Source organism: Monodelphis domestica, chromosome 2 (assembly GCF_027887165.1).
Source record: "Monodelphis domestica isolate mMonDom1 chromosome 2, mMonDom1.pri, whole genome shotgun sequence".
Taxonomy (NCBI): Eukaryota; Metazoa; Chordata; class Mammalia; order Didelphimorphia; family Didelphidae; genus Monodelphis; species Monodelphis domestica.
This window is the reverse complement of record NC_077228.1, coordinates 499,505,700-499,532,999: the sequence shown is the minus strand read 5'-3', so window position 1 is coordinate 499,532,999 and position 27,300 is coordinate 499,505,700. Positions and strand designations below refer to the sequence as shown.

General features: G+C 38.2%; 1 protein-coding gene across 1 annotated transcript; it reads left to right on the top strand.

Moving 5' to 3' along the window:
* The first annotated feature begins 513 nt into the window (after window positions 1-513).
* Window positions 514-25,412, top strand: TAF15 (TATA-box binding protein associated factor 15). The gene is made up of 16 exons (XM_016429225.2): window positions 514-788; window positions 5,085-5,124; window positions 6,897-6,948; window positions 7,034-7,118; window positions 7,206-7,308; window positions 9,589-9,782; window positions 11,316-11,436; window positions 16,819-16,853; window positions 17,440-17,472; window positions 19,797-19,906; window positions 20,472-20,601; window positions 22,310-22,402; window positions 23,685-23,769; window positions 23,850-23,938; window positions 24,049-24,487; window positions 25,072-25,412. Exons 1-16 carry the CDS (start codon window positions 782-784, stop codon window positions 25,109-25,111), a joined length of 1,656 nt encoding a protein of 551 aa, XP_016284711.2. The 5' UTR covers window positions 514-781; the 3' UTR covers window positions 25,112-25,412.
* Window positions 25,413-27,300: the final 1,888 nt, after the last annotated feature.

Below are 27,300 nucleotides of genomic sequence, written 5' to 3'. Positions count from 1 at the left end.
ATATGGCGTTATTTAACTCGATTGTAGCTTATTGACTTTTTGGTGAAAATTAAGATCTACTCTCAAGGCTCGGGGTGCATTGTGAGTGTGCTGGGGCTGAGATGAGAGGCAATCATTTTGTCCATTCCTCCCTTTGTAGTGTTTTTTTTTTTCCTGGGGGCAGGTCCACGGGCTGGACCCACCCGGAGTGGTCATGGAACCCGGGATGTTACAAATACCTCCTTTTTTCCATGTGAGAACGCCCCCATGTGGCTCAACCTCTGTTATCTTCTTACTGCACACAGCGCGAGGGAGGGAAGGGAGGTCGTACCATTTCGGTATTAGGTGGAGAAATATTTTCTAATTATTGGTTGGGCAGGGCTACACTTTATCTCTCCACATTTTGTGACCCTTCGAGGGCTTAGATCAGAGAGAAAGAAGTGATGGTTATAAAGGAGGGAGCTGGTTCGTTCTGCTCTTCCCTCCCCTCGGAGAAGGCAATGTTGGTATGTCCCACCTCTCAGTTCCCTCTTCATTGTGGTACGGTCCGAGGCGGGGAGGGCCGCGCGGGCTGCTTCCGTGCTCCTGCTCCGGGAGGCTGGGTTCGGTCAGCGCGTGCCCCCTCTGACCGGGCCGGAGTGGTACGTGCCGCCGCGCCCTGATTGGCCGCTGGAGCCCCGCAGTCGGGCTCGGCCCGCCGCGCCGCCCTCAGTCTGGCTCTGGCCGCCGCGCCGCCTGGCTCTCTTCCTCTTCCTCGTTGTCCTCGGCGGGCTGTGGGGGCTCCGCGCCGCGGCCGTTAGTCATGTCGGGTAGGTGCGCCCTTGTGGCGAGCGGCGGCCGCGGCGGCGGCAGCGGCGGCGGCGGCGTGTGGGGGGCCGGCCCGGCCGGTGCTCGCCCCGCGCGGGCCTTCCGACAGGTCGGCTGAGACGGAGGCGGAGGCTGAGGCGGAGGGGGGGAGGGACCGGCCGCCGCCATGTTGAGCTGAGGGGGACGGACGGTCCCTAACGCTCTGGGCCCGAGGCAGGCCAGGCCTCCGGCCTTGGGCCAGGAATTGCTGGGGACTAGGCCCCAGCCGAGGAGGGGGGCGGCGATGGCCCCCAGCTACGCCATCGGGGGATGGGGGGGGCGCATCCGCGATCGGAGCGTCGGGGTCCTCCCTCCCGCTCCCCCTCCCCCAGCCATGGCCCAGCAAGGCCTCGAGCCGAAGCTTCGGGCCTCAGTTTCCCTCTCTCGATTCCCGCCTCTCTTTTGTGTGCTCGGCTCCCTGCGGAGAAAGTTGGTTTGTAAAAGCTCCTTGCCCCACCTATCTCAGAAATATCCTCTCCTGTTTTGGGGAGTTTTGGCGTTCCTGTCCCCCCACCCTCTACTATTTACCTGCTGCTGAAAGCGACACTTTTCTATTATTGATGGGTCTCGGAGGGGTGTGTGTGAGTGGCCTGGTGCTTAAAGCCCTTGGCCACGAAGGCGAAAGAAAGGCAGAGAAGGAATGCTAATGAAAGAAACCGACTAGTAAACCTTAGGAAAGCACCTACTGTGTGCTAGGCACAGTGCTAAGTTCCAGGAATACCAAAGAAAGGACAAAAAAAGAGAAAAAAGATCCATTAATCAGTGAACATTTAGGAAATGCCTATATGTACCAGGCACTATATTAAGCGATGGAAATATAAAAAGGGTAAAAAACAATTTTCCCCATCCTTAAGGAATGTAGAGAAAGAAGGGGGTGGGGAGCCAATCACTAAACATTTAGGAAATTTCTACAATATGCTAGGCAATTTACTAAGTTCTGGGCATATAATAAGGGCAAAAGGCAGCCCCTCTCTTCAGAGAGCTTAGAGAAAGAAAGAAATCCATCAGCATATATTAATGAGGCACCTACTGCGTGCCAACACAGTGCTAAATGCAGGAGATACAAAAAAGAAGACAAAAGGCAGTTCCTGACCTCAAGGAACTTAAAGAGAAAGAAAGGGGGCCAGTGGTCCAAGGCCAATCTTTCCAATTCCAAACGTTAAGGAGCAGAAGAACCCTCCCTCCCCCCAATCTGAAGCGCAGGGTTACCAAGAAACAGATTGGACAGATCTGACTGAGGGACCCCACATCCCTGTCCTATGTCTTGAAAAAAAAAGGGATAGCTTCCTTGTGCATCACACACACACACCCTCCTCTCCCTACCTAGGCTCACTGAGTTGAGCAGGTACAACATTTCAGTGAAATGAAACCATGTGGTTGGAAATCTTGCTTGGCGGCCAAAGTCTGCTAATTTTTTTTCCTGAAAGGGCGGTACCTGTTAGTAATTAAATGGTTGGAAAAAAAGGCAGTGTGACCTATTCTGTTGAGAGCGTAGGCAGAAATGAATGAATGAGCGCAGAAGGACAAAATCGGGGAAAGACACACATAATCATCCAATTTTTGTTAAGAATCCAGCTTGACTTTTTGCTACTGTTTTCTCTGTATTCTGAAGTCAGTGCCCAGTTTCTTTTCTGGCCCTACCTTTAAGAAGGCAATGGCATGATAGTTTTGATTGGGTATAACATTTAGTGGAGTTTGGGAATGCTGATAATCAAATTGCAGATAGATTTTTTGAGAAAGTGATCAGCCCAACAGTTTTGTGGTGAAGTTGCAGATACAAACTCTGTGATTTTGGGCAATTTACTTAATCTGCCTGCCTCAGTTTCCTCATCTGTGAAATGGGGATAACAATACTAGCACCTACCTCCCAGGATTGTTGTGAGGATCAAATGAGATATTTGTAGATAGATTAGGAAACCTTAAAGTGCTACATAAATCTTAGCTATTTGACTAGAAGTGAGATTTCCCTACCTGAGTTTAATCTGTCATGTTTCAAGGGAGGGAGATCTGTTATTATAATTTATTGGTGGGCACAGTTTCAATTTAAATGGGTTATTGAACATACAATAATTTTTAGACTAAACACTTGTGAGATTCATGGTTTCTTTGTAGAGATAGTAATAAGATTGTTTGGTTTATCCTGTGGTACTAGCTTTTACATTTCTAAGTCACAAGGGTCAGTTAGGTGGATTGGTGGATTGAGAGCCAGATCTAGAGGTGGGAAGTCCTGGGCTTAAATCCTAGCTGGGTGACCCTGGGCAAGTCACTTAACCCCATTGCCTAGTCCTTACTTGCTCTTCTGCCTTGCAACTAGTACACAGTATTGATTCTAAGATGGAAGGTGAGAGTTAAAAAAGTCCAAGTCACTCAATGTTTGGCAGTTAATTGTGAGATAATGCTTTGTGGCTTTTTTTTTTCACATTTAAAACTTTTTGAGTAATGGGGCTGCATGCAGTCAGTGGAAAGAGCACCTGACTTGGGAATCTGGATTTGCCAATAAAATAGCTGGTGACATTGGAAAAATTCACTTTCACTTAACCTCTTGGAACTACCTTAATTATCTGTAAAATGAGACTGTTATTACCCCACCCTCTCAGAGTTGTGAAAAAAAATCACCGTGTAAATTTTAAGGCCCATACAAGTAATAATACTAGCTAATGTTTGTATAGCTCTTTAAAGTTTACAACAGTACTGAGATAGGTGCTATTATCCCAATGTTACAGGGGAAACTGAGTCAGAGGCAGACTATATATCTATGGGTTTGGTTTTTAGGCCTTCCTGACTGGCACTATGCTAGGCCAGCTACCTTCCTCAAATGGAAGGTGCTATTGTTCTCTGTTGGCATTTCTATATGAAGTACCTATAATAACTTATTAAAAATGGTTATAATGTATATTAAAAGTAACAGTGAATATTCATTGTGCTAAACTATGTTTATAATATGTGGAAGTGACTGTTCTGGTCAACAAATTAATTCTAAACTAGTAGTAATTCTTATTGTTTAACCCACTTTCCTCCATTTTTAATAGGGGAACTGGCATGTATCTGCTTGTCATTTAGGATTCCCCCTCCCCCCACTCCTCATGTAATGAATTAAGTAACTATCTTGCCCTGAATGTGATGATATTATGTAAATGATATCTTCTACATATATACACCTGCCATATTCTGGAAAATAGCAGGTATTCTGACACATACATAGCTTAATGTCATTTTCGCATTTTGTAGTTTTTTCCCTTATTGAAGTTGTTTTGAAATGAATTGGAGTGAAGAAAAAGTATCATTGAGTTAACTTGATTTTTGGTGATTAATGGCAATAATCTGACCAAAACTAGTTTTTTAATTCAGCTAATTGGTTAATCTGCTATATGGAATTTAAACATAATGAGTTATATCATTACAGAAGTATGTCACACATGACAAATGAACTTTGAGAGTTTGTGGTATTTTGTATGGCCTTGGGCTATGGAAACAGTAAGGATTCAAGAGGTTGTGAATTGAAAATTCACTTATTTGAAGTCAGGTAAAGCATTTAGTTCAGATTTAGAGGTGTTTGTACATGATGCTTTGCTTCCTTTTATGCTATATTTACTCATACTTTACCTCTCCCGGTGGTAAATCATTCCTTTACTCACAAGGTAAACCCAGAATAGGACACGTGTACCCTTAAATGTTCTTCAGGGACACCTGAAGAATTGTCTGCAATGCTTTATTTTCCCTCAACTCTTATTGCAATTAATCCCTTAAAGAGGCTTCTGCTATTGCTGGCAATCACAGTGACCCACAGGAGGAAAATAAGATGTCTGTTCTTCAGGATTGCTTGGGAGTGGGAGGTGGGCAACATACCAGGGAGATGTGAGTTAAATACACAGATAAATTCAGAGTTCTCAATTGTAATTGGACATTGCATGTTGGTTAAAGGAAAATAGTATCTTGCTTTATATCTTGTCATAGTAGGTTACTGCCTTCCTTTTTTATGGATATACTTTTATCAGGAAAACATTTTTAGTGTTGATATTTTTCTGCAGATGTACCTATATTTTCACCTAACCCACCTTGTGCTCATTTGCACATGTGGAATAAAAAAGGGTTTATAGTTGAAATTAATAGAAAAACCCCCAAAAGTCATTTATATAGATTTCTGTGTTGATTTCTTTAAACTTTTGGCTTGTAACTTCTGCCAGCTATAGCCTAGAGTTTGTCTTCTAATAAGTCATACCTTCTCTATAAGATTTTAACATTATTTCTTTGTGTTTTAGATTCTGGAAGTTACGGTCAGTCTGGGGGCGATCAGCAAAGGTAAAGTATACATTTAATATATTGAGCGGAATTGAAACAGATGAATTCAGGTGGGATTTACTACTTGAGAGATGATTTCTGAATGTCTTAGGGGAGTTAAAAATTAGCTGTAAATATTCACAAGGGGAAGAAGGTTTGTTTTTGTAAACAAGAGATGTAGCAGAATCAGAAAATGGATTAAAATTAATAGGAATACATAGAATTCTTTACATGGAAATAGAAGAAAAATTTTCAAGTGGTACATTTTAACCATTGGCTTAAAAATTACCTAAAATCAAGCAACTTAAGCTTGTATTTTGGGGTATTTAAATAATGGATTTACTCTAGGATTTTGGCCAAGTGTTTCCTACCTGATGTCCAAGCATTCCTGTGAGATGCTCAGATCTCACAGGAATAAGTGGTGGAGTAATACACCCAGGCTCTTCCTAACACCATAGCATTTACAACTTTGGCCACTTTGGGAGAGTTCTTATAATGCCAGAGTAGGAAGATCACTATGTCCAGCACATGAGAACCTTATTGAAATTGATTAACATATTGTTGTTCTGTAAATGAGCATGTAGAATCTGCTTTTCTTGTCTACCAATCAGTTCTATGTCATTCATTCTAATCTAGTAATGGAAAATGGGTTGCAGCTCTGTGTACAAATATTTGGAGTAGGAATTCAAATGTGTGAGGAATCTCTATCAGCTAAAATAAGGGGAGGTGAATGGTTTATGGAGAATAATGTTTCATGTGTGTTTTTTAACTTTGAATTTTGAAAAAGGTTTGGGGTTAGTGGAAATGAAAAAGAGTTCAAGTTACAGTGTTGCACATTCATCCATAATATACAATTCAGTGCTTCTTTAAAGCTGTGTTCTTTGCTTGTTCTGGGAATTTCAAACTACTTTGCATGGGTGTGTCAAAATGTCAGGAAGACAGGAACTTGTCAAGTATGATAGTGAAATAGTTGGGATTGTTAATGTGAAGAATCAGCCTTATGCTGCCTAAGCCTTATGGCACCATTGTCAGTCTTTGGCATGGACCGTTTTCTAAGCATGATATTTTCTAGGATAACTGAAACTACATTTGGCTCATGAGAGATTTTATAAAGCAAAACCAATTCTTTAGTTTGTACTTGGCATTCACAATGTCTGTACTCAGAGTGGGGAGTCTTTAAGGATCAGATGAGATCGTATATGTGCAGTATGCAGTATTGTGCACATTGAAGTTAGGGCAATGGCGAGATGACTGCATTGACTCAGTAGTTACTGCTCACCAGTTTTCATTGTGCCCAAGTTCATGAGGCAGCTTGTAAGCAAACAAGACTGGGAGGATGCCTTGCTTCTAGTCTTGGCTTTATCACTAATACAGCATCATGCCTTGGGCATGTCATATTCCCTTTTCTGCAAAATGAGGGGTTTGGACAAGATGACCTTGAAGGTCCCTTTCACCATTTTGGGAATGCCTACTACTTCACCTTTCAGTGGTGTTTTCTGCCCAACATGCTGGTAGGAATGTTATCCCTACTTAGAGATGAGGAACACAGTGCAAGTTCAGTGACTTGCCCACTTGATTTGAGCCATGGTTTCTTGGATATAAACCCAGTAATGACTCCTCTACTACCTCATGTCATAGGTTTCTGATTTAACTCTTAATGAGTGATATCAGATTAAACTTCCTTTGGAAGCTTTGAGCTGAAATATTCAGGGTTCCTTATATAATGGTGGATGATGTAAGACTTAGTCTTGGCAATTTTTTTTTTTTAAGGAATTCAAATGTTTCTTTTACAGCTATTCCTCCTATGGCAATCAGAGCAACCAGAGCTATGGACAAGCACCACAAGTAGGTTGAAGTCCAAACTGTGATCCATTTAAACAGTTACTTTGTTTTCAGTAGGCAATGAAATGAGCATTTACCTAAATTTCAGGGTTATTCTGGCTATGGGCAAACGGCTGATTCCTCTTATGGACAGAACTATGGCGGCTACTCAAGTTATGGACAGAGTCAATCAGGTTGGACTGGTTTGTTAAATTTGCTCTTTTAGACATTTAAAAATTGGAATGCTTACTAAATGGCATATATACCCATCCAATCTTTAGGTTATTCACAGTCCTACGGTGGTTATGAAAATCAAAAGCAGAGCTCATATGGCCAGCAATCTTATAATAACCAGGGACAGCAAAACACGGACTCATCGGGAGGGTAAGGAAATAAAGTGAAAGCACTGAGCCAGTGTTGGACATTTGAAGATGGTTAATACTGTAGGTATTAAAACATGGATATCACCATGAAACTCCTGAAACTTCTGATAGAAATATCTTGCAGAGAAGTTCTTTGATAGCTACTGGTTTGATATTTTGTGAATGGAAAACATTGCGGGTATATGGTATCATCCCTTCATGTAGGAGTTGAAGATAAACCATGAATTTTGCTTCTTTGTGACTTTGTTGAAGTTTTCAAGAAGTCAGCTCATGCTTTTCCTGTAAACTGATCTAGCTTAATGGAAAATTTTGAAAGAAAATGAAATTTAGGCTTTAGTTCTGTATATGGAACCGTTTGTAGATTTAAGTGAAAACTTGCCCTTAAAATGTAGGGTGCCTTAAAACATGTTTTAAATTATTAGTATAGCTGGGTAGAATTTTATTAAGTTTAAAGGCTTGAAAACTTTGTAAGTTTTAAAGAGCTTTTATTTTATTATAGGGACTATAAAGAAAAATCTTTATAAATTATAAAAAATCACAAATGCAACTAAATAAAAACAGTGTATAGGATAGTACAGTGGAAGAGCCTAATTTTAAATCCAGTGGTTATTTTCCATATGAATGCATGAAAATCTGTACAAATGTAAAGCATTATTGTTAGCTAGAAGGAGGACTTGCGGTACAAGTGGCTACACTTCAAGCCCTTGTTAGAGGTTCATGAAAGTGGAGTATAAAGCACGTGAAGCATTTTTATAAGAAGATGAACTCTGGAGTATGTTAAGCAGTGAATTATAAACAAAGAGAAAGTGGCTTGACAGCTTTGAATGAGGGGCCAAAGATCTGATCCCTTTTATTCTTTTGTGCTAGAAGAGAGAAGAGTGGTGGTGCTACTTGTGGGAAGGGCTATGACAGCATTTCTGCAGTGGACTCTTTGGACAGAATTTGAAAAAGCTCTGAAGAGCAGCTAGTCCAAGTGCCATGTGCATGAGTCCCATCACTTGTCAGTAGTTCTCAACTTCTTTGGTATTGAGTGATCTATTGTCCCCCCAAATGAGATTTAAAGCAATACTTGCACACATACACACCATGCACCCCGCCTCCCCCCAAATACCAATAAAAAAACTTAGGCATCCAAGTGATTTGGGGATGTGTGTGTTATATACACCTAAGCCAATGGTAGTATGATGACTCAAAATATTTTGGGAATTTTTCTTTTAGAATTGACTTAAAAAAAAAATAGAATTGACTTCAGAGTCAATTTAGAGCCAACATGAGAGAAACATCAGTATCATATCCTTATAGATATATTCTAGTTGTTTTTTTTTTTAACCCTTACCTTGAGTCTTAGAATCAATACTGTGTATTGGTTCCAAGGCAGAAGAGCGGTAAGAGCTAGGCAATGGGGGGTTAAATAACTTGCCCAGGGTCACACAGCTGGGAAGTGTCTGAGGTAAAATTTGAACCCAGGACCTCCCATTTCTGGGCCTGGCTCTCAATCTACCAAGCCACCTAGCTGCCTTTTTTTTCCCCCAATAATCAGAAGTGGTGGTATGGCATTTAATCATTTATTCACTAGACTTAGTTATACCTGGCTCTTATCTATTTCCAAAAACCAAATCCTCCCTCAAGTGATGAGGATATCATCCACCATTGGAGATGTCCAAAACTGTGGTGCAGACTCTGAAGGCAGCTTCAAAAGAAGTTTCAGAAATACCTGATCAGTGCCAGCATTGTTGGAATAATTGTATAGCCCTTCCCCAGGGAAACTACTTACTTTGAAAATGGTGCACTCATTTGCATGTATTTATTCCAGAATCCTTGTTTTAAAATATAATTATACTTTACAATTAATTTATTCAAGAAGGTAATAACAGGAAGCCATTTCTGAATTCATTAGTGTTTCAAGGTGAGATACTTTTCCACGATTGGGTATTTATTTTTTCATGATTTGGCGTTTCATTGATTGTGCAAATACATTGGTGCAAAATTTCCTTGTAAATTAAAGGTCTTAATTTTAGAAATACTTTAGGAAGAAGAGTGAAAATCATGACCAGATACAATTTGAGTGTAAGCTCCTAATGAGTGTTATATCATTCATTGGGCTTGTATCCCCAGCACCCAGCACAGTGCTTGGCACAAAGGAGATGCTTAATAAATACTTGTTGATTGATGAATTGATACAGTTGAGATCTAGCCATTTAGCCCTTCTTTTTCAGAATAGGCCATCTCTGTTTAAAATAATCCTCCTGAGAACTCTCCTAAGTTCTTGATTCCTGTTTAGCCAAGGTGGAAGAGCGCCTTCATATGACCAGTCAGACTATGGTCAACAAGATTCATATGACCAACAGTCAGGCTATGACCAACACCAAGGTTCATATGACGAGCAGTCAAATTATGATCAGCAGCAAGACTCATATAATCAAAATCAGCAGTCCTATCATTCACAAAGGGAAAGTTACAGCCACCATACACAAGGTAAGCTACACTGACTGTAGAGTTCTAGTTTATTTTTGCAGCATCATTTTTTATAGCTACAGAATGACCATTGGCTTATAGTAGTGGGTTCTGTTTAAATGAATCAACCAAGATTTCAACTCTACAAAAAAGTCAAGTGGTCTTGAAACATCTCCCTTTAGTAGCTTGACATGCTTTTAAAACCAGTTTTTCCTGCCTTGGTGTACTAGCTGGGACCCTTGGATTATTGACTAAATGACCTTTGATTATGTTAGCAGTATTGTTTTAATTGTGACTGTGTCCTTCTAAGGCAGGACTTCCTAGTGTTTTTGTGTGAAGGACCCTTTTGGTAGTCTGGTGAAGCTTATAGACTCCTTCTTAGAATACATTTTTAAATCGAGGAAATTCTAAGTTTCATTTAAAAGTTAATAAAAAAATAAAGATATATATCTCTTAACCATCCTAGCTCATGGATTCCCAAAATCTGTCTACAGACCTCTTCCTTATTTGTGGACTCCCTATTCTAAGAACTTTGATTTGGGGATGCTGTGACCTCATTCATTGCCTTTTTTCTTATGAGTTATAGGTCTTCCTTGATTAATGGTTGGTTGATGATTCTCACATAATTCCCTTTTTTTGAGTCTTAAAAATTCTGTTCCATGAGCATATTTGGTGAATGATGAAGGCTGTGACTCTTGAGCAAATGTCTAGGATATTGGTGCCTTTTATTTTGACTTTGGTTTAGATTGTTGAGATAAAATAAATAGTAACTTTAAAGAGAACTATTATTTTATCTAACACATCAGAATCAGTGGATTGCTGGGGGAGCCTTTACCACAAACAATACTAAATCTTGGATGGTAGACTCAAAGAAAAACCAGTGATTTGCTGTTTGAGGTTAGTGAATTGTAGAGAGTATGGTTTAATGGGGAAAAAAAATAGATTTCCTATGTTTGAGTCCTGAAGCTGCCTCCACCAATACTAGCAATATGTGCAGATGACTTCATCTTTTGACCCATCTCATTGTCTGTTCTGTAGGGGATGTCTATAAAATTTTTACTTGTGCTAATAATAATCATAGTGTTTTACATTTTATGAAGCACTTCTTTTTTTTTTTTTTAGCACTTTTCAGTTATTAAATCTGAAGTTTATTTCTTCCCATCTTGTAGATGGGGAAATTGAGGTTTGGGTGAAGTGTGTGACTTTGTTTTAAGCCACACAACCAATAAATGTTAGAACTGGAATTCTATTGAATTTTAGAAAATTCATTGCTCTTTCTGTCACATTCACACTGCTACTAAGAGAAGTCTCACAAAATTGTTGTGAGGAAGGTACTTCACAATCCTTAAATCACTATGAAAGTGTTAGCTATTATTGAGTTTATAATGCTTGACTGTGACCGAAATTATTCTCAAATACAATAATGGCTGTGTCTTTTAAGAAGACTTGTATTGACTATTGCAGAAAAATGCCTCAAAAGACTTTAGAAAAATCACCTAAGAGCATAATGAGAGCATTTATCAGAAATGTGATTTTTTTTGTGCTTTTTTGCAGATGACCGTCGTGACATGAGTAGGTATGGAGAAGATAATAGAGGATATGGCGGGTCACAGGGAGGAGGTAGAGGGCGTGGGGGATATGACAAGGATGGAAGAGGTCCTATGACAGGATCAAGGTAAGTGTTTGCATCCAAATTCTAGAATTCTTTTTTGATTATGACTTAGCTGATTTGGTTTTAGCATCTAACCAAGTATTGGAACTTTGAAGAGTTTTAAGATATGGAATTATGTTCCCAGAAGGGGGTGGAGGACAATGCAAAGCTTCTTATATATTAAAATGGTTTTCAACCCCAAGATGCCAGATAAATTACTTAGGTTAGGCCATGATAGCATGATATAGAGTATATAGTAGTGTCTGTCAAACAGAGATAAAAGTCTGCCCCTATGGTTGTCAGACCATTTGATTTTTCCTGCCAGAGCTTAGATCTAGCTCCTTTTTAAAATGACTCTGGCAAATGCAATTTTTTTTGCATGTCAAAAGAAAAAAAGGTAAGTTAACTCAAAGGATAGAGGGGTTTTCTTATACTCATGAGTATCCTTGTGGGAAGGGGGTGTATACAAAAACAAAATGACAAATCAGGTCTTCTATTAGGGCTAGTACCTGGCTTCTATGAGAAAAAAAATAAATTGTGGTAGTTAAGCAGACTAAATAATTTTATCTTTTTTTTTCTTTTTTGGATAATTGAATTAATTAGTGTAGCATGATAAAACTATTAGCAAAACTATCTTTTGCCTAGAACTTGAAATCTGAAATCTTACTTAACTATTTAAGAAAGTTGTGGCTTTCTAATGTAGCTTTTTTTGACCTTTGCTAGGATTTTCAAGCTTTAAAATTAATTTTTAAAAATCTTATTATAGTTCGCTTAATTTAAGTATTATTTTAAAATGTACAACTTAAAAATGACCACTTTGGCCATTTAAGACCAAGCTAAAAAAGGTAGTTATTTTTGTTCCACAAGAAGAATTTTGTAAGTTGCCGTTTTATGGGTTTAAAATACATAGGCTAAAGCATAAATTATGTTGGTCAAGAAGTGAGACTGGCAGTGGTTTACAAACTGTCACTTAATAACTTATCACTTCCAGTTCACTCCTTTGCTGTAAAGGTCTTGACTTTGGGTCCCTAGAAATGAATTAGAAAACAAAACAGTTATATATGTTACTCTTCAAGTAAAATTGGCATTTGACCCTCTTGCCTTGGACCCTTTCTGTTCATCGTACAATGCTTTTGCTATTTTGGACAAAAACTAGCTAAACAAAATAAATAGTACCAAACCATGACTTGCTGACCTTAAACTTTGTGAGGACCTTGAATCAGACCATAATACACTCAGGTTACTGTATATAGTTAGTGGATTAAATATATCATGTTTTCTTTTGTCATCGAAGAAGACACTGTTCTCATCATGCCATCAGCAAAACATAAGTAAAGTGATCTTCAACACATGGTGACTTGGGCAACTTCCCCTACTTAAAATCTTAATAATTTCAACAAAACACTGAGCAAACCACTGGCAAACATCATGTTAGTAGGTTTAAGGGAATGTTTCCCTGATTGCCTTGGAATAATGTGGCAATAGTGAATAATCTTCATTCAAAGCTCTAGTTTTACATCATAGGTTTAATAATAATCATAAGGAAGTTGTAGTTTTGACCTTATCTGCAGTAATCTGTTATACTCTATAGGTGAGAGAATGGAATGATTTTCTGGGTGTCTTTAGAATAGGTTTGCATCTTTGGAAGGAAGCTTGAAGGCTAAAATGCCTCAGATTTTACCTAATATTAAAGCAAACATAGAAGAATATCATTTCTACTTCTAAAGCCCTTCTTTACAACGTCCCTTGATTCTTTAATGCATATATAGCTAGATGACATCTCAGCATCATTGCAGATTCTATGATTTGATGTTTAAATGCCCATAAAGTGTTTTCTTATTTGCATTAGAAGCCATCTTGAGTTCTAGACAGAAACTGACAATGAAGAAACTTGACCCCAGTTACTTTCCATAGTTTTCATTTGGGTTAAAACTTTAAATTAGAGATCCAGTCTTATAGAAATTCCCTAGATATATTTATTCATGAATAAGGGAAAAAAATAGGGTTCTTTAACATTTTACCTTGATCCAAAATGACATTTTCATGTGTTTTGAATCATTTCACTTAAAAACAGCAGGGTTGAAAATCTCACCTTTCTTGACTGCTTGAAGAATGTGTAAGCACTAGTGGGTTTTATACTTAAAAGTTTAAGGAGAGAGGGAGAGCAGAAGAGATGGCAATTACCATCCATTGTGAGTTCTACCTAGATGACAGAAGGAAAAATTCAATCCAGAAGAAGGCTTTCAGCTTTTCAGATTTCTAAAGAGGTAGAAAGATTATGGGAGATACCCTTTCATTTGAAAATTCTTCAGTTGCAAATTACATTGTTCACCACAAAAAAACCCAAAGTTAATTCCTAAGGAAAATTAGATTGAAATTTTTGGTGGCTAGATTAGCATTATCATCCAACTGGAATTGAAAATTCAACATTTTTGTAGTTTAGTACCAGAATAGTTGGTTATAACTTTTTCCTCTTTACCCCAAACTTTATAATTCTGATGGAGTCTTAGGTTGTCATTGATAACTTGCTATAGATTGTCCTAGATACTTAATTTGTTCTTCATTGTCTAGATTTAAGTAACTTGAAATTATATCAGTAGCACTGGTTTTAGAATTTTATGGATCAAGCCTAAAAGTTCTCTTTCTCCAGTAAGAGTGTTTGAATAATAGTTCAATTTTAAAAGGTACTCAAAGGTACTTTAAAAGGTACCCTGGATTTCTAGGTGTGATTGGGAAATGCTGCTGAATTCAGGAAGCTTTTGCCATATCCATTGGAGGAAAAAAAAATAAATATAAACTGCTATTTGAAAACTGTATTTAAATCTAGTGAATCATTTATGGTTGGAATAACTCTTGGTTCCCCCCCCAGCACCAATAAATAGTTGAAATCCATATTTTGGTTTCCTATTTTTATCAAAGATTGAATTTCCCCAGAACGCTAGAGTTTTGAAGTATCTGTTTTTGTTTTGTTTTGTTTTGTTTTGTTTTGTTGGCAGGTTTGAGCCTTAAGTGGTATTTACGTTTTCTTCACTGATCAATAGTGGGACTAATCTTTTGACATAGGCAAAGACCCCAGTTTATTCATTCTTTCTCTCCCACGGTTAAGGAATGGAGTGAGAACATTGTTCCTTACCCAGATCTGTCAGGGAAAAGTAGCCTTGCTAAATATCTAGTGTACTTGGAGAAAATCCTGCTCACCCAATTGTTTTTGAGTTTTAATTCAACAAAACAAAAAGATTTAACTTTTGCATAGATGGATTGAGAAATTTTGGAGATGTTTTTATGCTTTGGCAGCTATTTTATTCTTAATTCAGAATGTCCCTTTGTTAGAACATGTCTAGATTTGTTAAATTAGTCTTAGTGTTTAAATTGATATTTAACCTCATTGCAAAAGTTTGAAAGAAATATACTGTCACAAGTGACTATACCTTCTGTGATGGCATGGCTTACTGTATGGAAACAGGAAAAATGCTTCATATCTTGTGGGTAGCCATTGTGTTGAAATTTTCAACTACTTTAATATCAGTTTTAAAAAATACAGAAAAGATCACTTAGAGAGCTAAGGAGAGGTCACAAATGTTTTTAAATTTGACTTACTCTTATATGGCTATTCTCTTTATAGTAGTTTTCTTAATGCGATTTCAATGTTAAATTCCTAGAGAGCAATGGAAATTGAAACCAACAATACTAAATTGTTTCTTTTTTCTTTAGTTGCATCAACCCTTTGGTGCCCTATTGATTAAGGTGGTAATAGAGTAATTTAAGTGGAACCTTTGTATTTGCAAGTGCGATAGAAGCAATGTGTCATTTCCCCCAATTCCCTATTGAATAATTCCACCCTTTGTCTCTTGAGTAGGATTAAAGACTGGATATATTTCCTAACTTTTTTTCTCTTTGGAATTATGTTGGGAATTTAAAAAAGAAACTTGTACAAATGAAAATTACATCCTAGTGAAAGGAGTGTTACTTGTAATTTCCAGAGTTTCAATTGATAAGGTTTTCAGAGACCTAGGCTCAAGAAACCCCTTTGCCATGTAGTAATGTTTGGCTAAACAAAATAAAATTGAGGACTGGAAGGTGGCGTAGTTGTTTAGGGCATGTAAATAAGGGATGGGGGGAGGGCGAATGAATGTTTTTTTGAAACTGGAAACTTAGAGAAACAGGTGTGAGGCTTTGACTTATTAGAGGCTTGATTTTCACAAATGCCTCCTAATTTCTAGGCTTGCAGAAACCGAATTGAATACGTTTTTTAAGTTTAAAGATGTGCCTTTGCTTAGGAGTGCAAGGAAGAACTATCACAGTATAAAGTAGGAATAATTTAAAGTGAAACTATTCATAGTGTCTACTTTTTCTAGAAAGGCCTCTTAAAGGAAAAATCATTCATGTGATGACTTGCTTAATAGAATATTAGATGCTTCACCAGAAATTCTGGGTATTGCCTATCTTTCAGTTTACAGGGCAGGTATTTACATTTGTACTTAAATGCAATTGAAAACACCATCATGCTACTGCAGGGACTTTCAATCTAAATGCATTTGAAGTGCATTTCTTGCTGATTCAAGCAGAAAATTGTAGAATTCTTGCAAATAACTACCAAAGAGGATATTCAGAGGTATTGGGTATTTCCCAAATTAAGGAAAAGAATTATATTTCTATAATTATGGACAGCTATGATTTATTGTTTCATTACATTTGTAATGTGTTCTAAAGATCAGTGTTTAGAACATTTGACATAAACTAGTTTATATTTAGTAATTTATATAAGGCATCTAATTGTGTTACAATGGGGATGGAGAAGCATAATCTAAGTCCCTTCTTATTCTTAGAGCCCACTCTCAATATATTCACTTGTGTATTTTACATTCTAGATTTCAGAAAGAGTGAATGAAATATAACAGCCTTTCATACTGAATCTCACTATTCATATGCTTCTCCACCTTCTTAGCTTGTAATACCATCCATTTAATACCACCTTTCCCATCATGATGCCAAAATTTCACACTTGAATTTTGAGTATTATTTTAGTCTCATTCCTGTTAATTTTTTTTTTCTGTTTGGTAGAGTATTTCCCCTAGTTAAGCTTTCTTTACTGTTATGCCCCCTACTTTAAGGGGTTATGTAGCATCCATTTTGGCCTTGGGTTGGGGGAAGTTTTTAGGTCAGAGCATATGATGTGATACTTAGTTTTAATTTAGTGATTCTCTTGGAAGTAGATCCCTAGGAGAACACTTAGTTGGAAACAACCCCTGGAACCTATGAAATGAAACATATTAGAAAGTTAGAGGTGCTACTATTCCCCTAGGACGTAAACTCTCAACTTGTGATCAGTTAAGTGTAGATTGAGCCCAGGGCTCAGCACATTAGAGACTTAAGGAAGAAATCATTTCTTCAATTTTTCCTCTGCAGTGGTGGTGACCGCGGTGGCTTCAAAAATTTTGGTGGTAAGTGCTGAGTATCCCAAAATGTTTCAGTGGAAATGCTGTATAAATCTAAAAGCCACCACTATCTATCCCTCAGACGCAGTCTGAGCCTGTTCTTACTCGGTTGAGGCTGGTGTGTGTTGTGTGCTTTAAAAAAAAAAAAGCCAAAGTTGATCTCTTAACAGTCCAATGGGTTTCTACTTCTGTGGATTTGCATGAGAGAGTCTGTGGTGACCAATGAGACCTTCACCAGGTTTTGACAAAATGCTCTTTTATAAAGGTAGCTGAAACAGTGGTCTTAAATCAATAGGGCATTCCTGCTCCCTGATTTGACAAATAGTACTTAATATGAGCAATATAAGCATAATGCCAAAGTGGCAAATGCTGTATATGCAAGTTTAAGGAAATGTTCATACTCAATTTTGATCTGTTATCAAACTTTAAAAAGATATTTTAAAACCATTATATTTACTCTATAAATCTGTTATGGTTGAACTTTATAAGCTATAGAATTATTGTTGAGATTTTCTTGTTTTCATTGTCTAAGAAACAAAAACTTTCAAATGGATTTCCATAAATAGCTATTACTTGTTTTCTTTTCTCTTAGGTCACAGGGATTATGGACCGAAAACAGATGCTGGTAAGGCAAAGCAGTTTGTAGCTAATAACTTTTAATAATTAAAAATATATGTCTTAACTAGGGTTCTTTGAAGGAAGGGTTTTTTTTTTTTTACTGATAGTAAAAAACCTTATTCATAATTTCTGAAAGGAGGAAAAAGGAGTAGGGGTGATGAAAAACGTTTGATGGGTGAAATCTCTGGATCTGATTCATCTGTTCAATAGAGTTCTTATACCCTTGATGAGTGAGTGGAGCAATAGGAATAGGGAACATTGCTATATATGTTGAAAATTTGAATGATATCTCTGGGATTGGGAACATTGCTACATATGTTGAAAATTTGAATGATATCTCTGAGATTTTCTATTAAGACTATGAGTAGTAGACTATGAGAGATCTTTGCTCAAAGGGAAACTGATTCCATAAAATCTCAACAGGTATTCATTCTGCTTATTGTGGAGCCTTTGGAAATTAACAGCGATCCAGAGGTTAAAAATGGCACTGGATATGATGACCATAGATGACCTCAGAGTTTTATCTTGTCTAGGCTTCTTAACTTTTTTAGTGTTATAGACAGCTGTCAGTGTCAAAGGCAGCCTGGTACAAGTTATATACTGTAGCTTCTTCTTAGAATGCTTTAACAAAAAATTCATAATTGGAAGTAATGTTAAATTTCAGTTAAAGGTTAGTGAAAATAGTAGATGTAATTTTTTCCCATTTGAATTTGTGAACCCCCTGAAATTGTTAAGCAACCCTGTTCTAATACAGCCCCCCTCATTTTATAGAGGATGTGACTGAGGCTGAGAGGGCCTCAGGACCTTGTTGATGGTAAACCAGATAGAGAAATGGAAAAAGCCAATATTTGAACTCAGGACCCTTACTTTTAAATCCATCTCTTTGCTTTAGACATTTGAGAACAAAATATAAACTTAAAACTCAAAACTTTAATATTGCTATTTTATTAAAGGTCTTTTCCTTACTTCCAAATGTCTTCTGCCTATTTTCCCCCTCAAGGGATTGTAGCCTAACAGGTTTGAAAAGGGCATTGGGGGGCAGTGAAATGTCTTTCTTTAGGAAATTTTACTTCTAAAATTTCCTAGATTGGTGAAACTTTCTTAAAGATCTCCCACATCCTTATTTTTTCTATTTAGTAACCTGCATGGCTAGAGATTTCTTTACAACTATTTTTATTACCCTCTGCTGTTACTATAAGGCACTGGGTATGAATTCTAAGAACTCTTTAAGATCTCACTCTGATTGAGTGGCTCCTGTACACTTGTTCTCGCCATACTTGAAATTGGAATGACTGAATTGGCCAGTTCTGAAAGGGTTTCATTTGCACTGACTGTCATTTTTTCCCCCCTCCACTTGTAGAAATAGAAACAATTTAGTGCTAAAAAGTGTGTATCTGCTTAATGGGTATGCCAAAGAATTTCAGTCGGAAGGGATTTTGGTGACTATTTAGTCCAATTTATATTTCCTCTCCCCAAATCTCTTCCATAATATACCTGCTAAGTGGTTAGCCAGATTTAAAACCTGGGTAGGGAAAGAGGTAGAGGTCAGGTCCCACCATTTCTCAAGGCAACTGATCCTATTTCTGGATAGCTTTAATTGTTTGGCTTGATGTCAGAAAATGCCTCCTAATTGGTCTCTTTGCATCTTCCAATTGCTGCCTTTGGTTTTTACCCCTGGGACTAAATAGAACAAGTTAGATCCCTTTTCCACATGACAGCTTTTCATGTACTTGAGGTCTTGTCTCTCTTGAATCTTATCCAGACAAAACATTTCTATTTTCTTCAACTGATCTTTATATGGCATGTGCTCAGGGTCCTTCCCTATCCTGGTTTCTTTCTTCTGGACAGCTCCCACTTATCATTACTTTTCCTCAATCATGGTGCCCAAAATTGAGCTACAATACTCCATATGTGGTCTGACCACGGTAGAGGACAGGGGAATGGACTATCACCATTTTATTATACAACCCAAGATTGCCTTTCTTGTGTGCATCTGTATGCACACACGCCTGTTCATGCGTATGTGTGTGGCTATGCCATATTGTTAGTTTGCTGTGCTTCTGGTCTGCTTCTACTCCTAGATCTTGTTTAGACAAATGGCTGGTTAACTAGACCCCAAGTTTTATCTTACTGGGTTCAGTCAAAGGCACAAGCCTGTCTGTACTCAGATCCTGACTCAGCCTACCATGTAGGTAATTAGTCTTTCTAGCTCTATGTCATTTTCACATTTAATAAATGTGTCACTAACAGGATAGGGTCAAGAAGATTTTATGTAAATCAAACCAAGAAACAGATAATTTTAACCGTATATATTTTTTCCTTCTTTCTTAGACTCAGAGTCTGATAATTCAGACAATAACACAATCTTTGTCCAAGGACTTGGAGAAGGTGTATCAACTGACCAAGTTGGAGACTTCTTTAAACAAATAGGAATTATTAAGGTGAGTTCTCTGTGGAGAAAATCCTATGGTTTCTGGTGTTTAAAATGTCTGGATTCTTTGTTGAGGTCAGCTTCCCTATTCTCTGCCAGTTCTGCTATGCCATACCTCCTTCCTCTTGTTATATAGACTATGTCCCTGTCTGGTGGAATGTCTTGTCTTCTTTCTCTTTATATATATATATAGACTATCTTGTCCTTCATGAGTCAAATCAAAATGAGTATATCTCATATATATGTTTTTTTCCCCTTAACTTCTTTTGTAGTAAATGCCTGCCCTGTACAATTAGCACCTCATTATGTACTCTATTTATAGATTACACTGTATAATTTCTCATGTTGTTTTCACTTCATTTATGCATGTCTTATCTTCTCAGTTTGATGCCAAGATCCTTGTAGACTAGGGCCATGTTTGCTGCTGCTGCTGCTTTTTTTTTTTATTAGCACACTGCCAACACCCCTTTCTGTGTGTTGATGTTGAGCTACTCTTAAGTTATAGTCTTGGTTAAGCATCTTAGGTGTGATTTAAACATGAATTTAAGGAAAACGAATTTGATTTTTTTCCCCAGACAAATAAGAAGACCGGCAAACCCATGATAAATCTTTATACAGACAAGGACACAGGCAAGCCAAAAGGAGAGGCAACAGTGTCATTTGATGACCCTCCTTCAGCTAAAGCAGCAATTGACTGGTTTGATGGTAGGCATAATTTGGATGAATTTTTTGTAGTTTCTCACATATTAGTTGTTGAAAGAAGTACACTCTACAGATGATGAAAAGATTGGCTTCTCTGCTATATTTATGTATCCAAGCAGTTTTCAGCTCAATTCAACCATTTATTAAGTATTTATTTTACTAGGTGAGGTGCAAGGAATACAAAAACAAACTTGCCCTGAGGTTGGAATGGGATTAAAATTAATACATAGATGAATGAATATAGGATAAATACAAAACAGTTAACAAGCAACGAGGAGGACATTAACAAGTGGGGAAAATGTGAAAAGGGCTTGTAAGAGGTGAGAGGAGCTAAGGATTCTAAGAAGTGAAACAATGAGAAGCATACAAAGGGTATCCAGAGGTAGGAGTAGAATGTCATATATAGGGAAGAGCATTAGAGCCAGTTTTCTGGAGCATAGGATATGTGAAGAGTAGTGATGTGTTCTCAGTCTGTAAAGAAAAATAAGAGGACAGCTAGATGACTTAGTGAATAGAAAACCAGGCCTAGTGATCAGCAATCCTGAGTTCCAATGTGGCCTCAGTCATCCTAGCTATGTGATCCTGGGCAAGTCACTTAAACCTAATTGCCTAGTCTTTTCTGCTCTTCTGCCTTGGAACAGATACTTAGTATTGAGTCTAAGATGTAAGGTAAGAGTTTAAAAATGAAAAGAAAAATAGGAAAAGGTTATAAAAGATGTTGCTTAAAGAGTTTTGTTTTATTGTATAAGCAGTGGAAGCTATTGAAGCTTCTTGGAGAATGACAGTGATGCTGTCAGACTCTAGGGTCCAGTTTTAGGAATCCGTTTTAAGCTGTGTAGAGTATGAATTAGATGAGGAAGAGATCAGTTTCATGTAAGGAGATTGGTTAGGAGACTTGCAGTATTATAGGTTGGAGGTGGTAAAGGTATGAGCTAAGGTGCTTTTGGGGTTAGTGAAAAGAAAGAAGAGAATGAGAGCTGTTTACAAAAGTCAGGTTGATAAAGAGTTGACAGTTCTTGTTGATCAGTTATCAGAGCAAGTGAGATGACAGAGCTGAGGATTAGTCCCAGATAGCCACTCTGTGTGATGAGAAGAAAGTGACACCTGTAACAGAAATTAGGAACTTGGTTACATGGGGCAAATCACTTAATGTCTTGGAATCTCACTTTTCTGTAAATGGGTATATTAATACATGTGCTACTCGACTCATGGAGTTGTGAGAAAAGTGTTTTTGACAGAAAAGTGCTATGGAATTTTTGTATTCTTTCCACGTTCTATCTATACTCAATGACTATTGTAAACTGCCATCTGCCTGCACATATTTGGAGGAGATAGCTTTTTCTAACAGCCCCCACAATTTGAGCTCCCTAGCTTTTTTTTCCCCCTCTATTTCTTACAACACTGACTTTTTAGAGACTCCCTGTCTCAAGGTGTTCATCATACTTAGAAGCTGGAATCCCTGGATTTTTAAGGACTCAGTTGTCCCCAGAGTTCCCCATATTTCTGTAGTATTAAGTTAGATGAAAGAATCACTCCCAGAAAGCACAAATGACATGCTGTATGGAAAAGGACCTTTTAGAACTCCTGTCTTGAATCTTGTGAAGCCTCCATAATATTCCTTGTTTCTCTAAGACCAGTTTCACGGAGGGTGGTTACACATATCTTTGTTCTTAATTTCAACTGTTGTTAGAAACCACTTATTCTTTTCCAGGAAAAGAATTCCATGGTAACATCATCAAAGTGTCTTTTGCCACTAGAAGACCTGAGTTCCTAAGAGGAGGTGGAAGTGGAGGTGGGCGACGAGGTAAGATACTCATTGCTACTGGGCCGCAGTCTTCCAAAAGTTTGAGTTGGAATTTTGTTGTGGCTTCTCACCTTACTGCAGGGGCCTGGGATAGTTGATTTCTTTAGGTTTCTCTTATTAAAATGGTGGTTAGCATCGAGGGTATAGGATGGGTGAGGAGTCTGGTTGGAGGATTACCCACATAAATAGGGTTCATAGTACCTTAGAATTGACTGTTTAGGATCAGAAAAGGGGTTCATAACTACTCTTCTACATTTAATTCCTACAACCCCCATCCTTGAAGTGTCAAAGAACCTTGGGGATATAAAATGTTTCAAGTGTGAATTTTTAACAATGGTGACATTTCCTAAATGTGACTGGCTAGAGGACTTTTCTGAGAAATTGTTTGGAAAGGCATGTGGCAGATCTTTGCCTGGCTGGAAGGAAGGATGTAGCTGATAAAAAATAACAAGTCACATTGGGGACAGGTAGATGGCTTGATCAATTGAGTGAGGTCTAGAGACAGGAGCTCCTAGATACTTCCTAGCTGTAGGATCCTGGCCAAGTCACTTAACCCCCATTGCCTAGCCTTTAATTGTTCTGTCTTAGAACCAATATACAGTTAAAAAATAAAATAAAGTAAAATAGCAAGTCACATTGGGAATAGTTTAGGTTCATCTTGTGAACCAGCTTGTTTCTTTCTACAAAGGGAATGATTCTTTTCAGTTTGATCTATAAACCTCCTCAGCCTTTAGATTTACAGTGATCAGATTTGATTCATCTATATTAGTCAAATGTATATTGAGCACTGAAATTAAGAATTGAGGTAGTCAAATTACTTGATTTCTCAACACTTTTGGTATGCTTAGGGTTAATTTAAAAAAAAAACCCAACTCTTATTTTCTGTCTTAGAATCAATATGGGATATTGGTTCCAAGGTAGAAGAGAGACAAAGACCAGGCATTTGGGGTTAAGTGACTTACCCGGGTTTATACAGGTAGTGTCTGAGGCAAGATTTGTCTCTAGGCCTTGCTATCTAAACAATTGAGCTGCCTAACTGTCCCTTTAAGGTTGAATTTTAAAGTTGGACATTAAATGACATGGAATCCATTTTCATTAGTGATCTGTTTGAGTTTTAAAGTTTTATGCTTTATGTTAGATTCTACCCACATTCTAGAGTTGACTTTGGATTACTCCATTAACTATATGTGTTAAGGTCTAAGAGCAGAAATGGTATAGGAACAAGTTTTTCTGATGTCAAGTCAGTTTCTTTTCCTAGTTCTCTTCTCATTTTCTCTCCTAGGTTCACGTGGAGGGTATAGAGGACGTGGAGGCTTTCAGGGGAGAGGAGGAGACCCTAAAAGTGGTGACTGGGTTTGTCCTAATCCGTAAGTATCTCTTTTTTGTGGGCAGGGGCCCCCTCATCACTTGGAAACAGTCTAAAAGCACATCTTTCCTTCTCTCTGAGGTCATGTGGAAACATGAACTTTGCTCGGAGGAATTCCTGTAATCAGTGTAATGAACCCAGACCAGAGGACTCTCGTCCTTCAGGAGGAGGTGGGTCACCTTTTAACAGTATCACTATGGAGGTTCCCCTTTGACCAACACTGAGTGTGGCCTTCGTGACTTTCTCTCTTGGCTCATCAGTTTGCATTTCTATCTTTCAGATTTCCGGGGGAGAGGCTACGGTGGCGAGAGGGGCTACAGAGGCCGGGGTGGTAGAGGTGGAGACCGAGGAGGTGGTGGCTATGGAGGAGACCGGAGTGGCGGTGGCTATGGAGGAGACCGGAGTGGTGGTGGCTATGGAGGAGACCGGAGTGGCAGCGGCGGCTACGGGGGTGACCGGAGTGGCGGTGGCGGCTATGGGGGTGACCGAAGTGGCGGTGGTGGTGGCTATGGGGGTGACCGAAGTGGCGGTGGTGGCGGTTACGGAGGTGACCGAAGCGGTGGTGGTGGCTACGGAGGTGACCGAAGTGGCGGCTATGGTGGGGACCGAAGTGGCGGCGGCTATGGAGGGGACCGAAGTGGCGGTGGCTACGGGGGAGACCGAGGTGGTGGCTATGGCGGAGACCGAGGAGGTGGTTATGGTGGCAAAATGGGAGGCAGGTGAGTATTCGTGTTGTGTGTAGCTTGGAATCTCTAAGTTCTAGCACATTGTACTTCGGGGCAGCCCTAATCATTAGGAAGTTCTGCCCTTTCCTGAACTGAAATCTGCCCCTCAAAATTTCTTCCAGTTGGCCCTAGTTCTTTCCAGGGCCAAGTGTAGTAACATAATAACTAACATTTATATAATGCTTTTAAGGACTGCAAAATTATTATTGATCCCATTTGAGCATTGCATATTTACAGAAGAGGAAACTCAAACTTAGGGGAGGTTCAGTGACTTGTTTCTGATCACACTATATATCTAGTAAGTGCCAGGCTTTCCTGATACCAAGACCAGCATTCTCTCCAATAGGAACTATCTATAGCAAACCCACAGGCTTGCATTATAACACTTATTCATGATTCCACTTGGAGTGCTATATTTTTAAGAGGTTGGCTTTTTTTTTTTGAGGTTTACGTATAGTTCTACCCTTTTCAGTGGGAATTATTTTTCACTGACTTCTTTCATCAATTCCTCAATATAGGTCTTTCTTTATACTTGGAAGATCCCAAATGTAGTCTTGCTTTTTACTTTTCATTCCTAGAAATGACTACAGAAATGATCAGCGTAATCGACCATACTGAAGACCGTCTTGATTGTTCCTTTGCCTCTGACATGTTCGATAGTGAAGTTGCCAGAGTTCTGCCTGCTGCTTTCCTTGTGGCCTCTTCTCCAGTAGTGGAATTAAGTGACATTTGGATTTTTATTTTGGTGGGAGGGATGGGGGCAGTTTTTCTTTTAGAAATGTCCATTGAAATTTCCCCTTTTAATTTCCAACCTTCCCAGCCCTTAAACAGTCCGAGAAGCTGAATACGTTGTAAAATATTGCCAAAATGGAAAGTGTTTTGTAATACTGCAATAAAGGCTGCTTGTTTTTTTTGTGGACTCTTGTACCTCAGCGCCATTTTCTTACATATCAGTGGTCAGTGATAGAAATCTCAGACTTTAGTGAATTAAGTAATTAATCCAACTATATTCCAGGAACTTTTTAACTCAGAAAATAAAACATCAGCAATAATCATTGAGTTAGATATATGGGATGTTCCAGAAGTCTTAGAGTTATTTTAAAGTTTAATCCTAAATGGCATAAAACTGCTCCAAGACTTGGAACACACTGTATTATGTTCGCAATACTCTTCCATTAGTTAGTGATTCTGAGGTGTCTGACATGATCCTTTCCCTCTAGGACAGCGGTTCTCAACCTCTCAATTTGTAGCCATGAGAATGCATATCAGATATTTACATTCCGAATCATAACTGTAGCAAAATTACAGTTTTGAAGTAGCCACCAAAATAATTTTTTGTTTTGGGGTCACTGCAACATGAGGAACTGGATTGCAGGGTCACAGCATTAGAAAGGTTGAGAACCACTGCTCTGGAAGTTTATAATTTTGTTAGAATGGTTGCAGAAAAAAAGTACAAAGCTAAAAGTCATAGAAGTAAAGATTCTGAACTCTAGTACCCTAGAAAAAGGGAATAATTCCCAAGAGGTGGGTAGGATAGCAAAACACCTCAAAGAAGTGGGGAGACCCTTGAATTGGACCTTACAGGAAAGATGGGATTCAGATGGGGAAAGAGGGCATTCCAGATTGAGCTCCAGCATGTATCTGAGGCAAAGGAACAATGAGGAAATCACTTACTTGGAAGGTTTGTTGTAGAAAGCAATGGGAGAGAAAGGTGAAAAGGTAGATTTTTGTAAACTTGTGGAAGAACTTTGAATGCCAGACTAAGGAATTTATAATTTTTTTTGTAGTCACTCAAAAAATTATTGATTTAAAAACTATTACCAATTCTACCTCTCTCCCTTTAAAAGAAACCCTCCCTTGTAATAAAGAAATGTAGTTACATTAAACATCAATACATTGGTCTTGTCTGGCAACATGTACTTGCTGCATCGCATCCCCAGGCCACTATTTGGCTACCTAAAGGAAGGTAGACATGTGTTTCATATATGATCTTTTGCAGTTGGGCACTGGCATTGATTAAAGTTCTGATGTCTTTCAGTATTGCTGTCCTTTTCATTTCTGAGACAGTTATGTAAATTATCAGTTCTGTTCATTTCTTCAGTTCATACAATTTATGTATGACATGCATATCTTCACATATCTTCCCAAGTTTTTCTCAAACCTCAATATTTAACATTTCCATTGGCATAATCACATTCCATTCATATGCCACAATTTGGGTAGGCATTCCTCAATTTTTTACTCATTTCATTTCTAGTTTCATGCTACCATAAGAAATGCTCTACATATATTTTTCCATGAGAGACTTTTATTTCTTTTTTTTTTAACCTGGTTGGTGTGTAGTTCCAGTAGTTAAATCTGAGCCAAAATGAAGTTTCTAGTAGAATTACTATTTTCCAGACTAGTAGGCTAATTTATATCCCTACAAGCAGGGATGCTGGAAGCGCTTGCATTCCACAACTCTTTATAAACATCTAGCATTTTTGATTTTCCAATGAGTGTGAAGTTAAAACTTAAGAATTGTTTTAATTTGCTTTACTTTGATCCTTTAGAATGTTGTGTTTTATATGTCTTGGAAAAAAGACAACTTACCTTTGTATGACATCTTTATATATTTTCTAAATTCCTTATATAGTATATCAGACCTTTATCAGAGGTGTTTCATGTGAAAAATTTTCTTACTTCGTGGCTTCTCTGTTGCTTATATATGTTGATCTTATATGTTCAAAAATTTTTAGATTTGACCTGATTGTAATTCCCATTTTATATTTTATTGTCACTTTTATCCCCTGGCTTTTTCACAGGAT

Bases quoted from the DNA above. Each gene is read 5' to 3' on its own strand.
- TAF15 (XM_016429225.2), top strand. The intron at 9,783-11,315 runs GTAAGCTACACT...GCTTTTTTGCAG, and splicing joins TTACAGCCACCATACACAAG to ATGACCGTCGTGACATGAGT. The intron at 20,602-22,309 runs GTAGGCATAATT...ATTCTTTTCCAG, and splicing joins AGCAATTGACTGGTTTGATG to GAAAAGAATTCCATGGTAAC.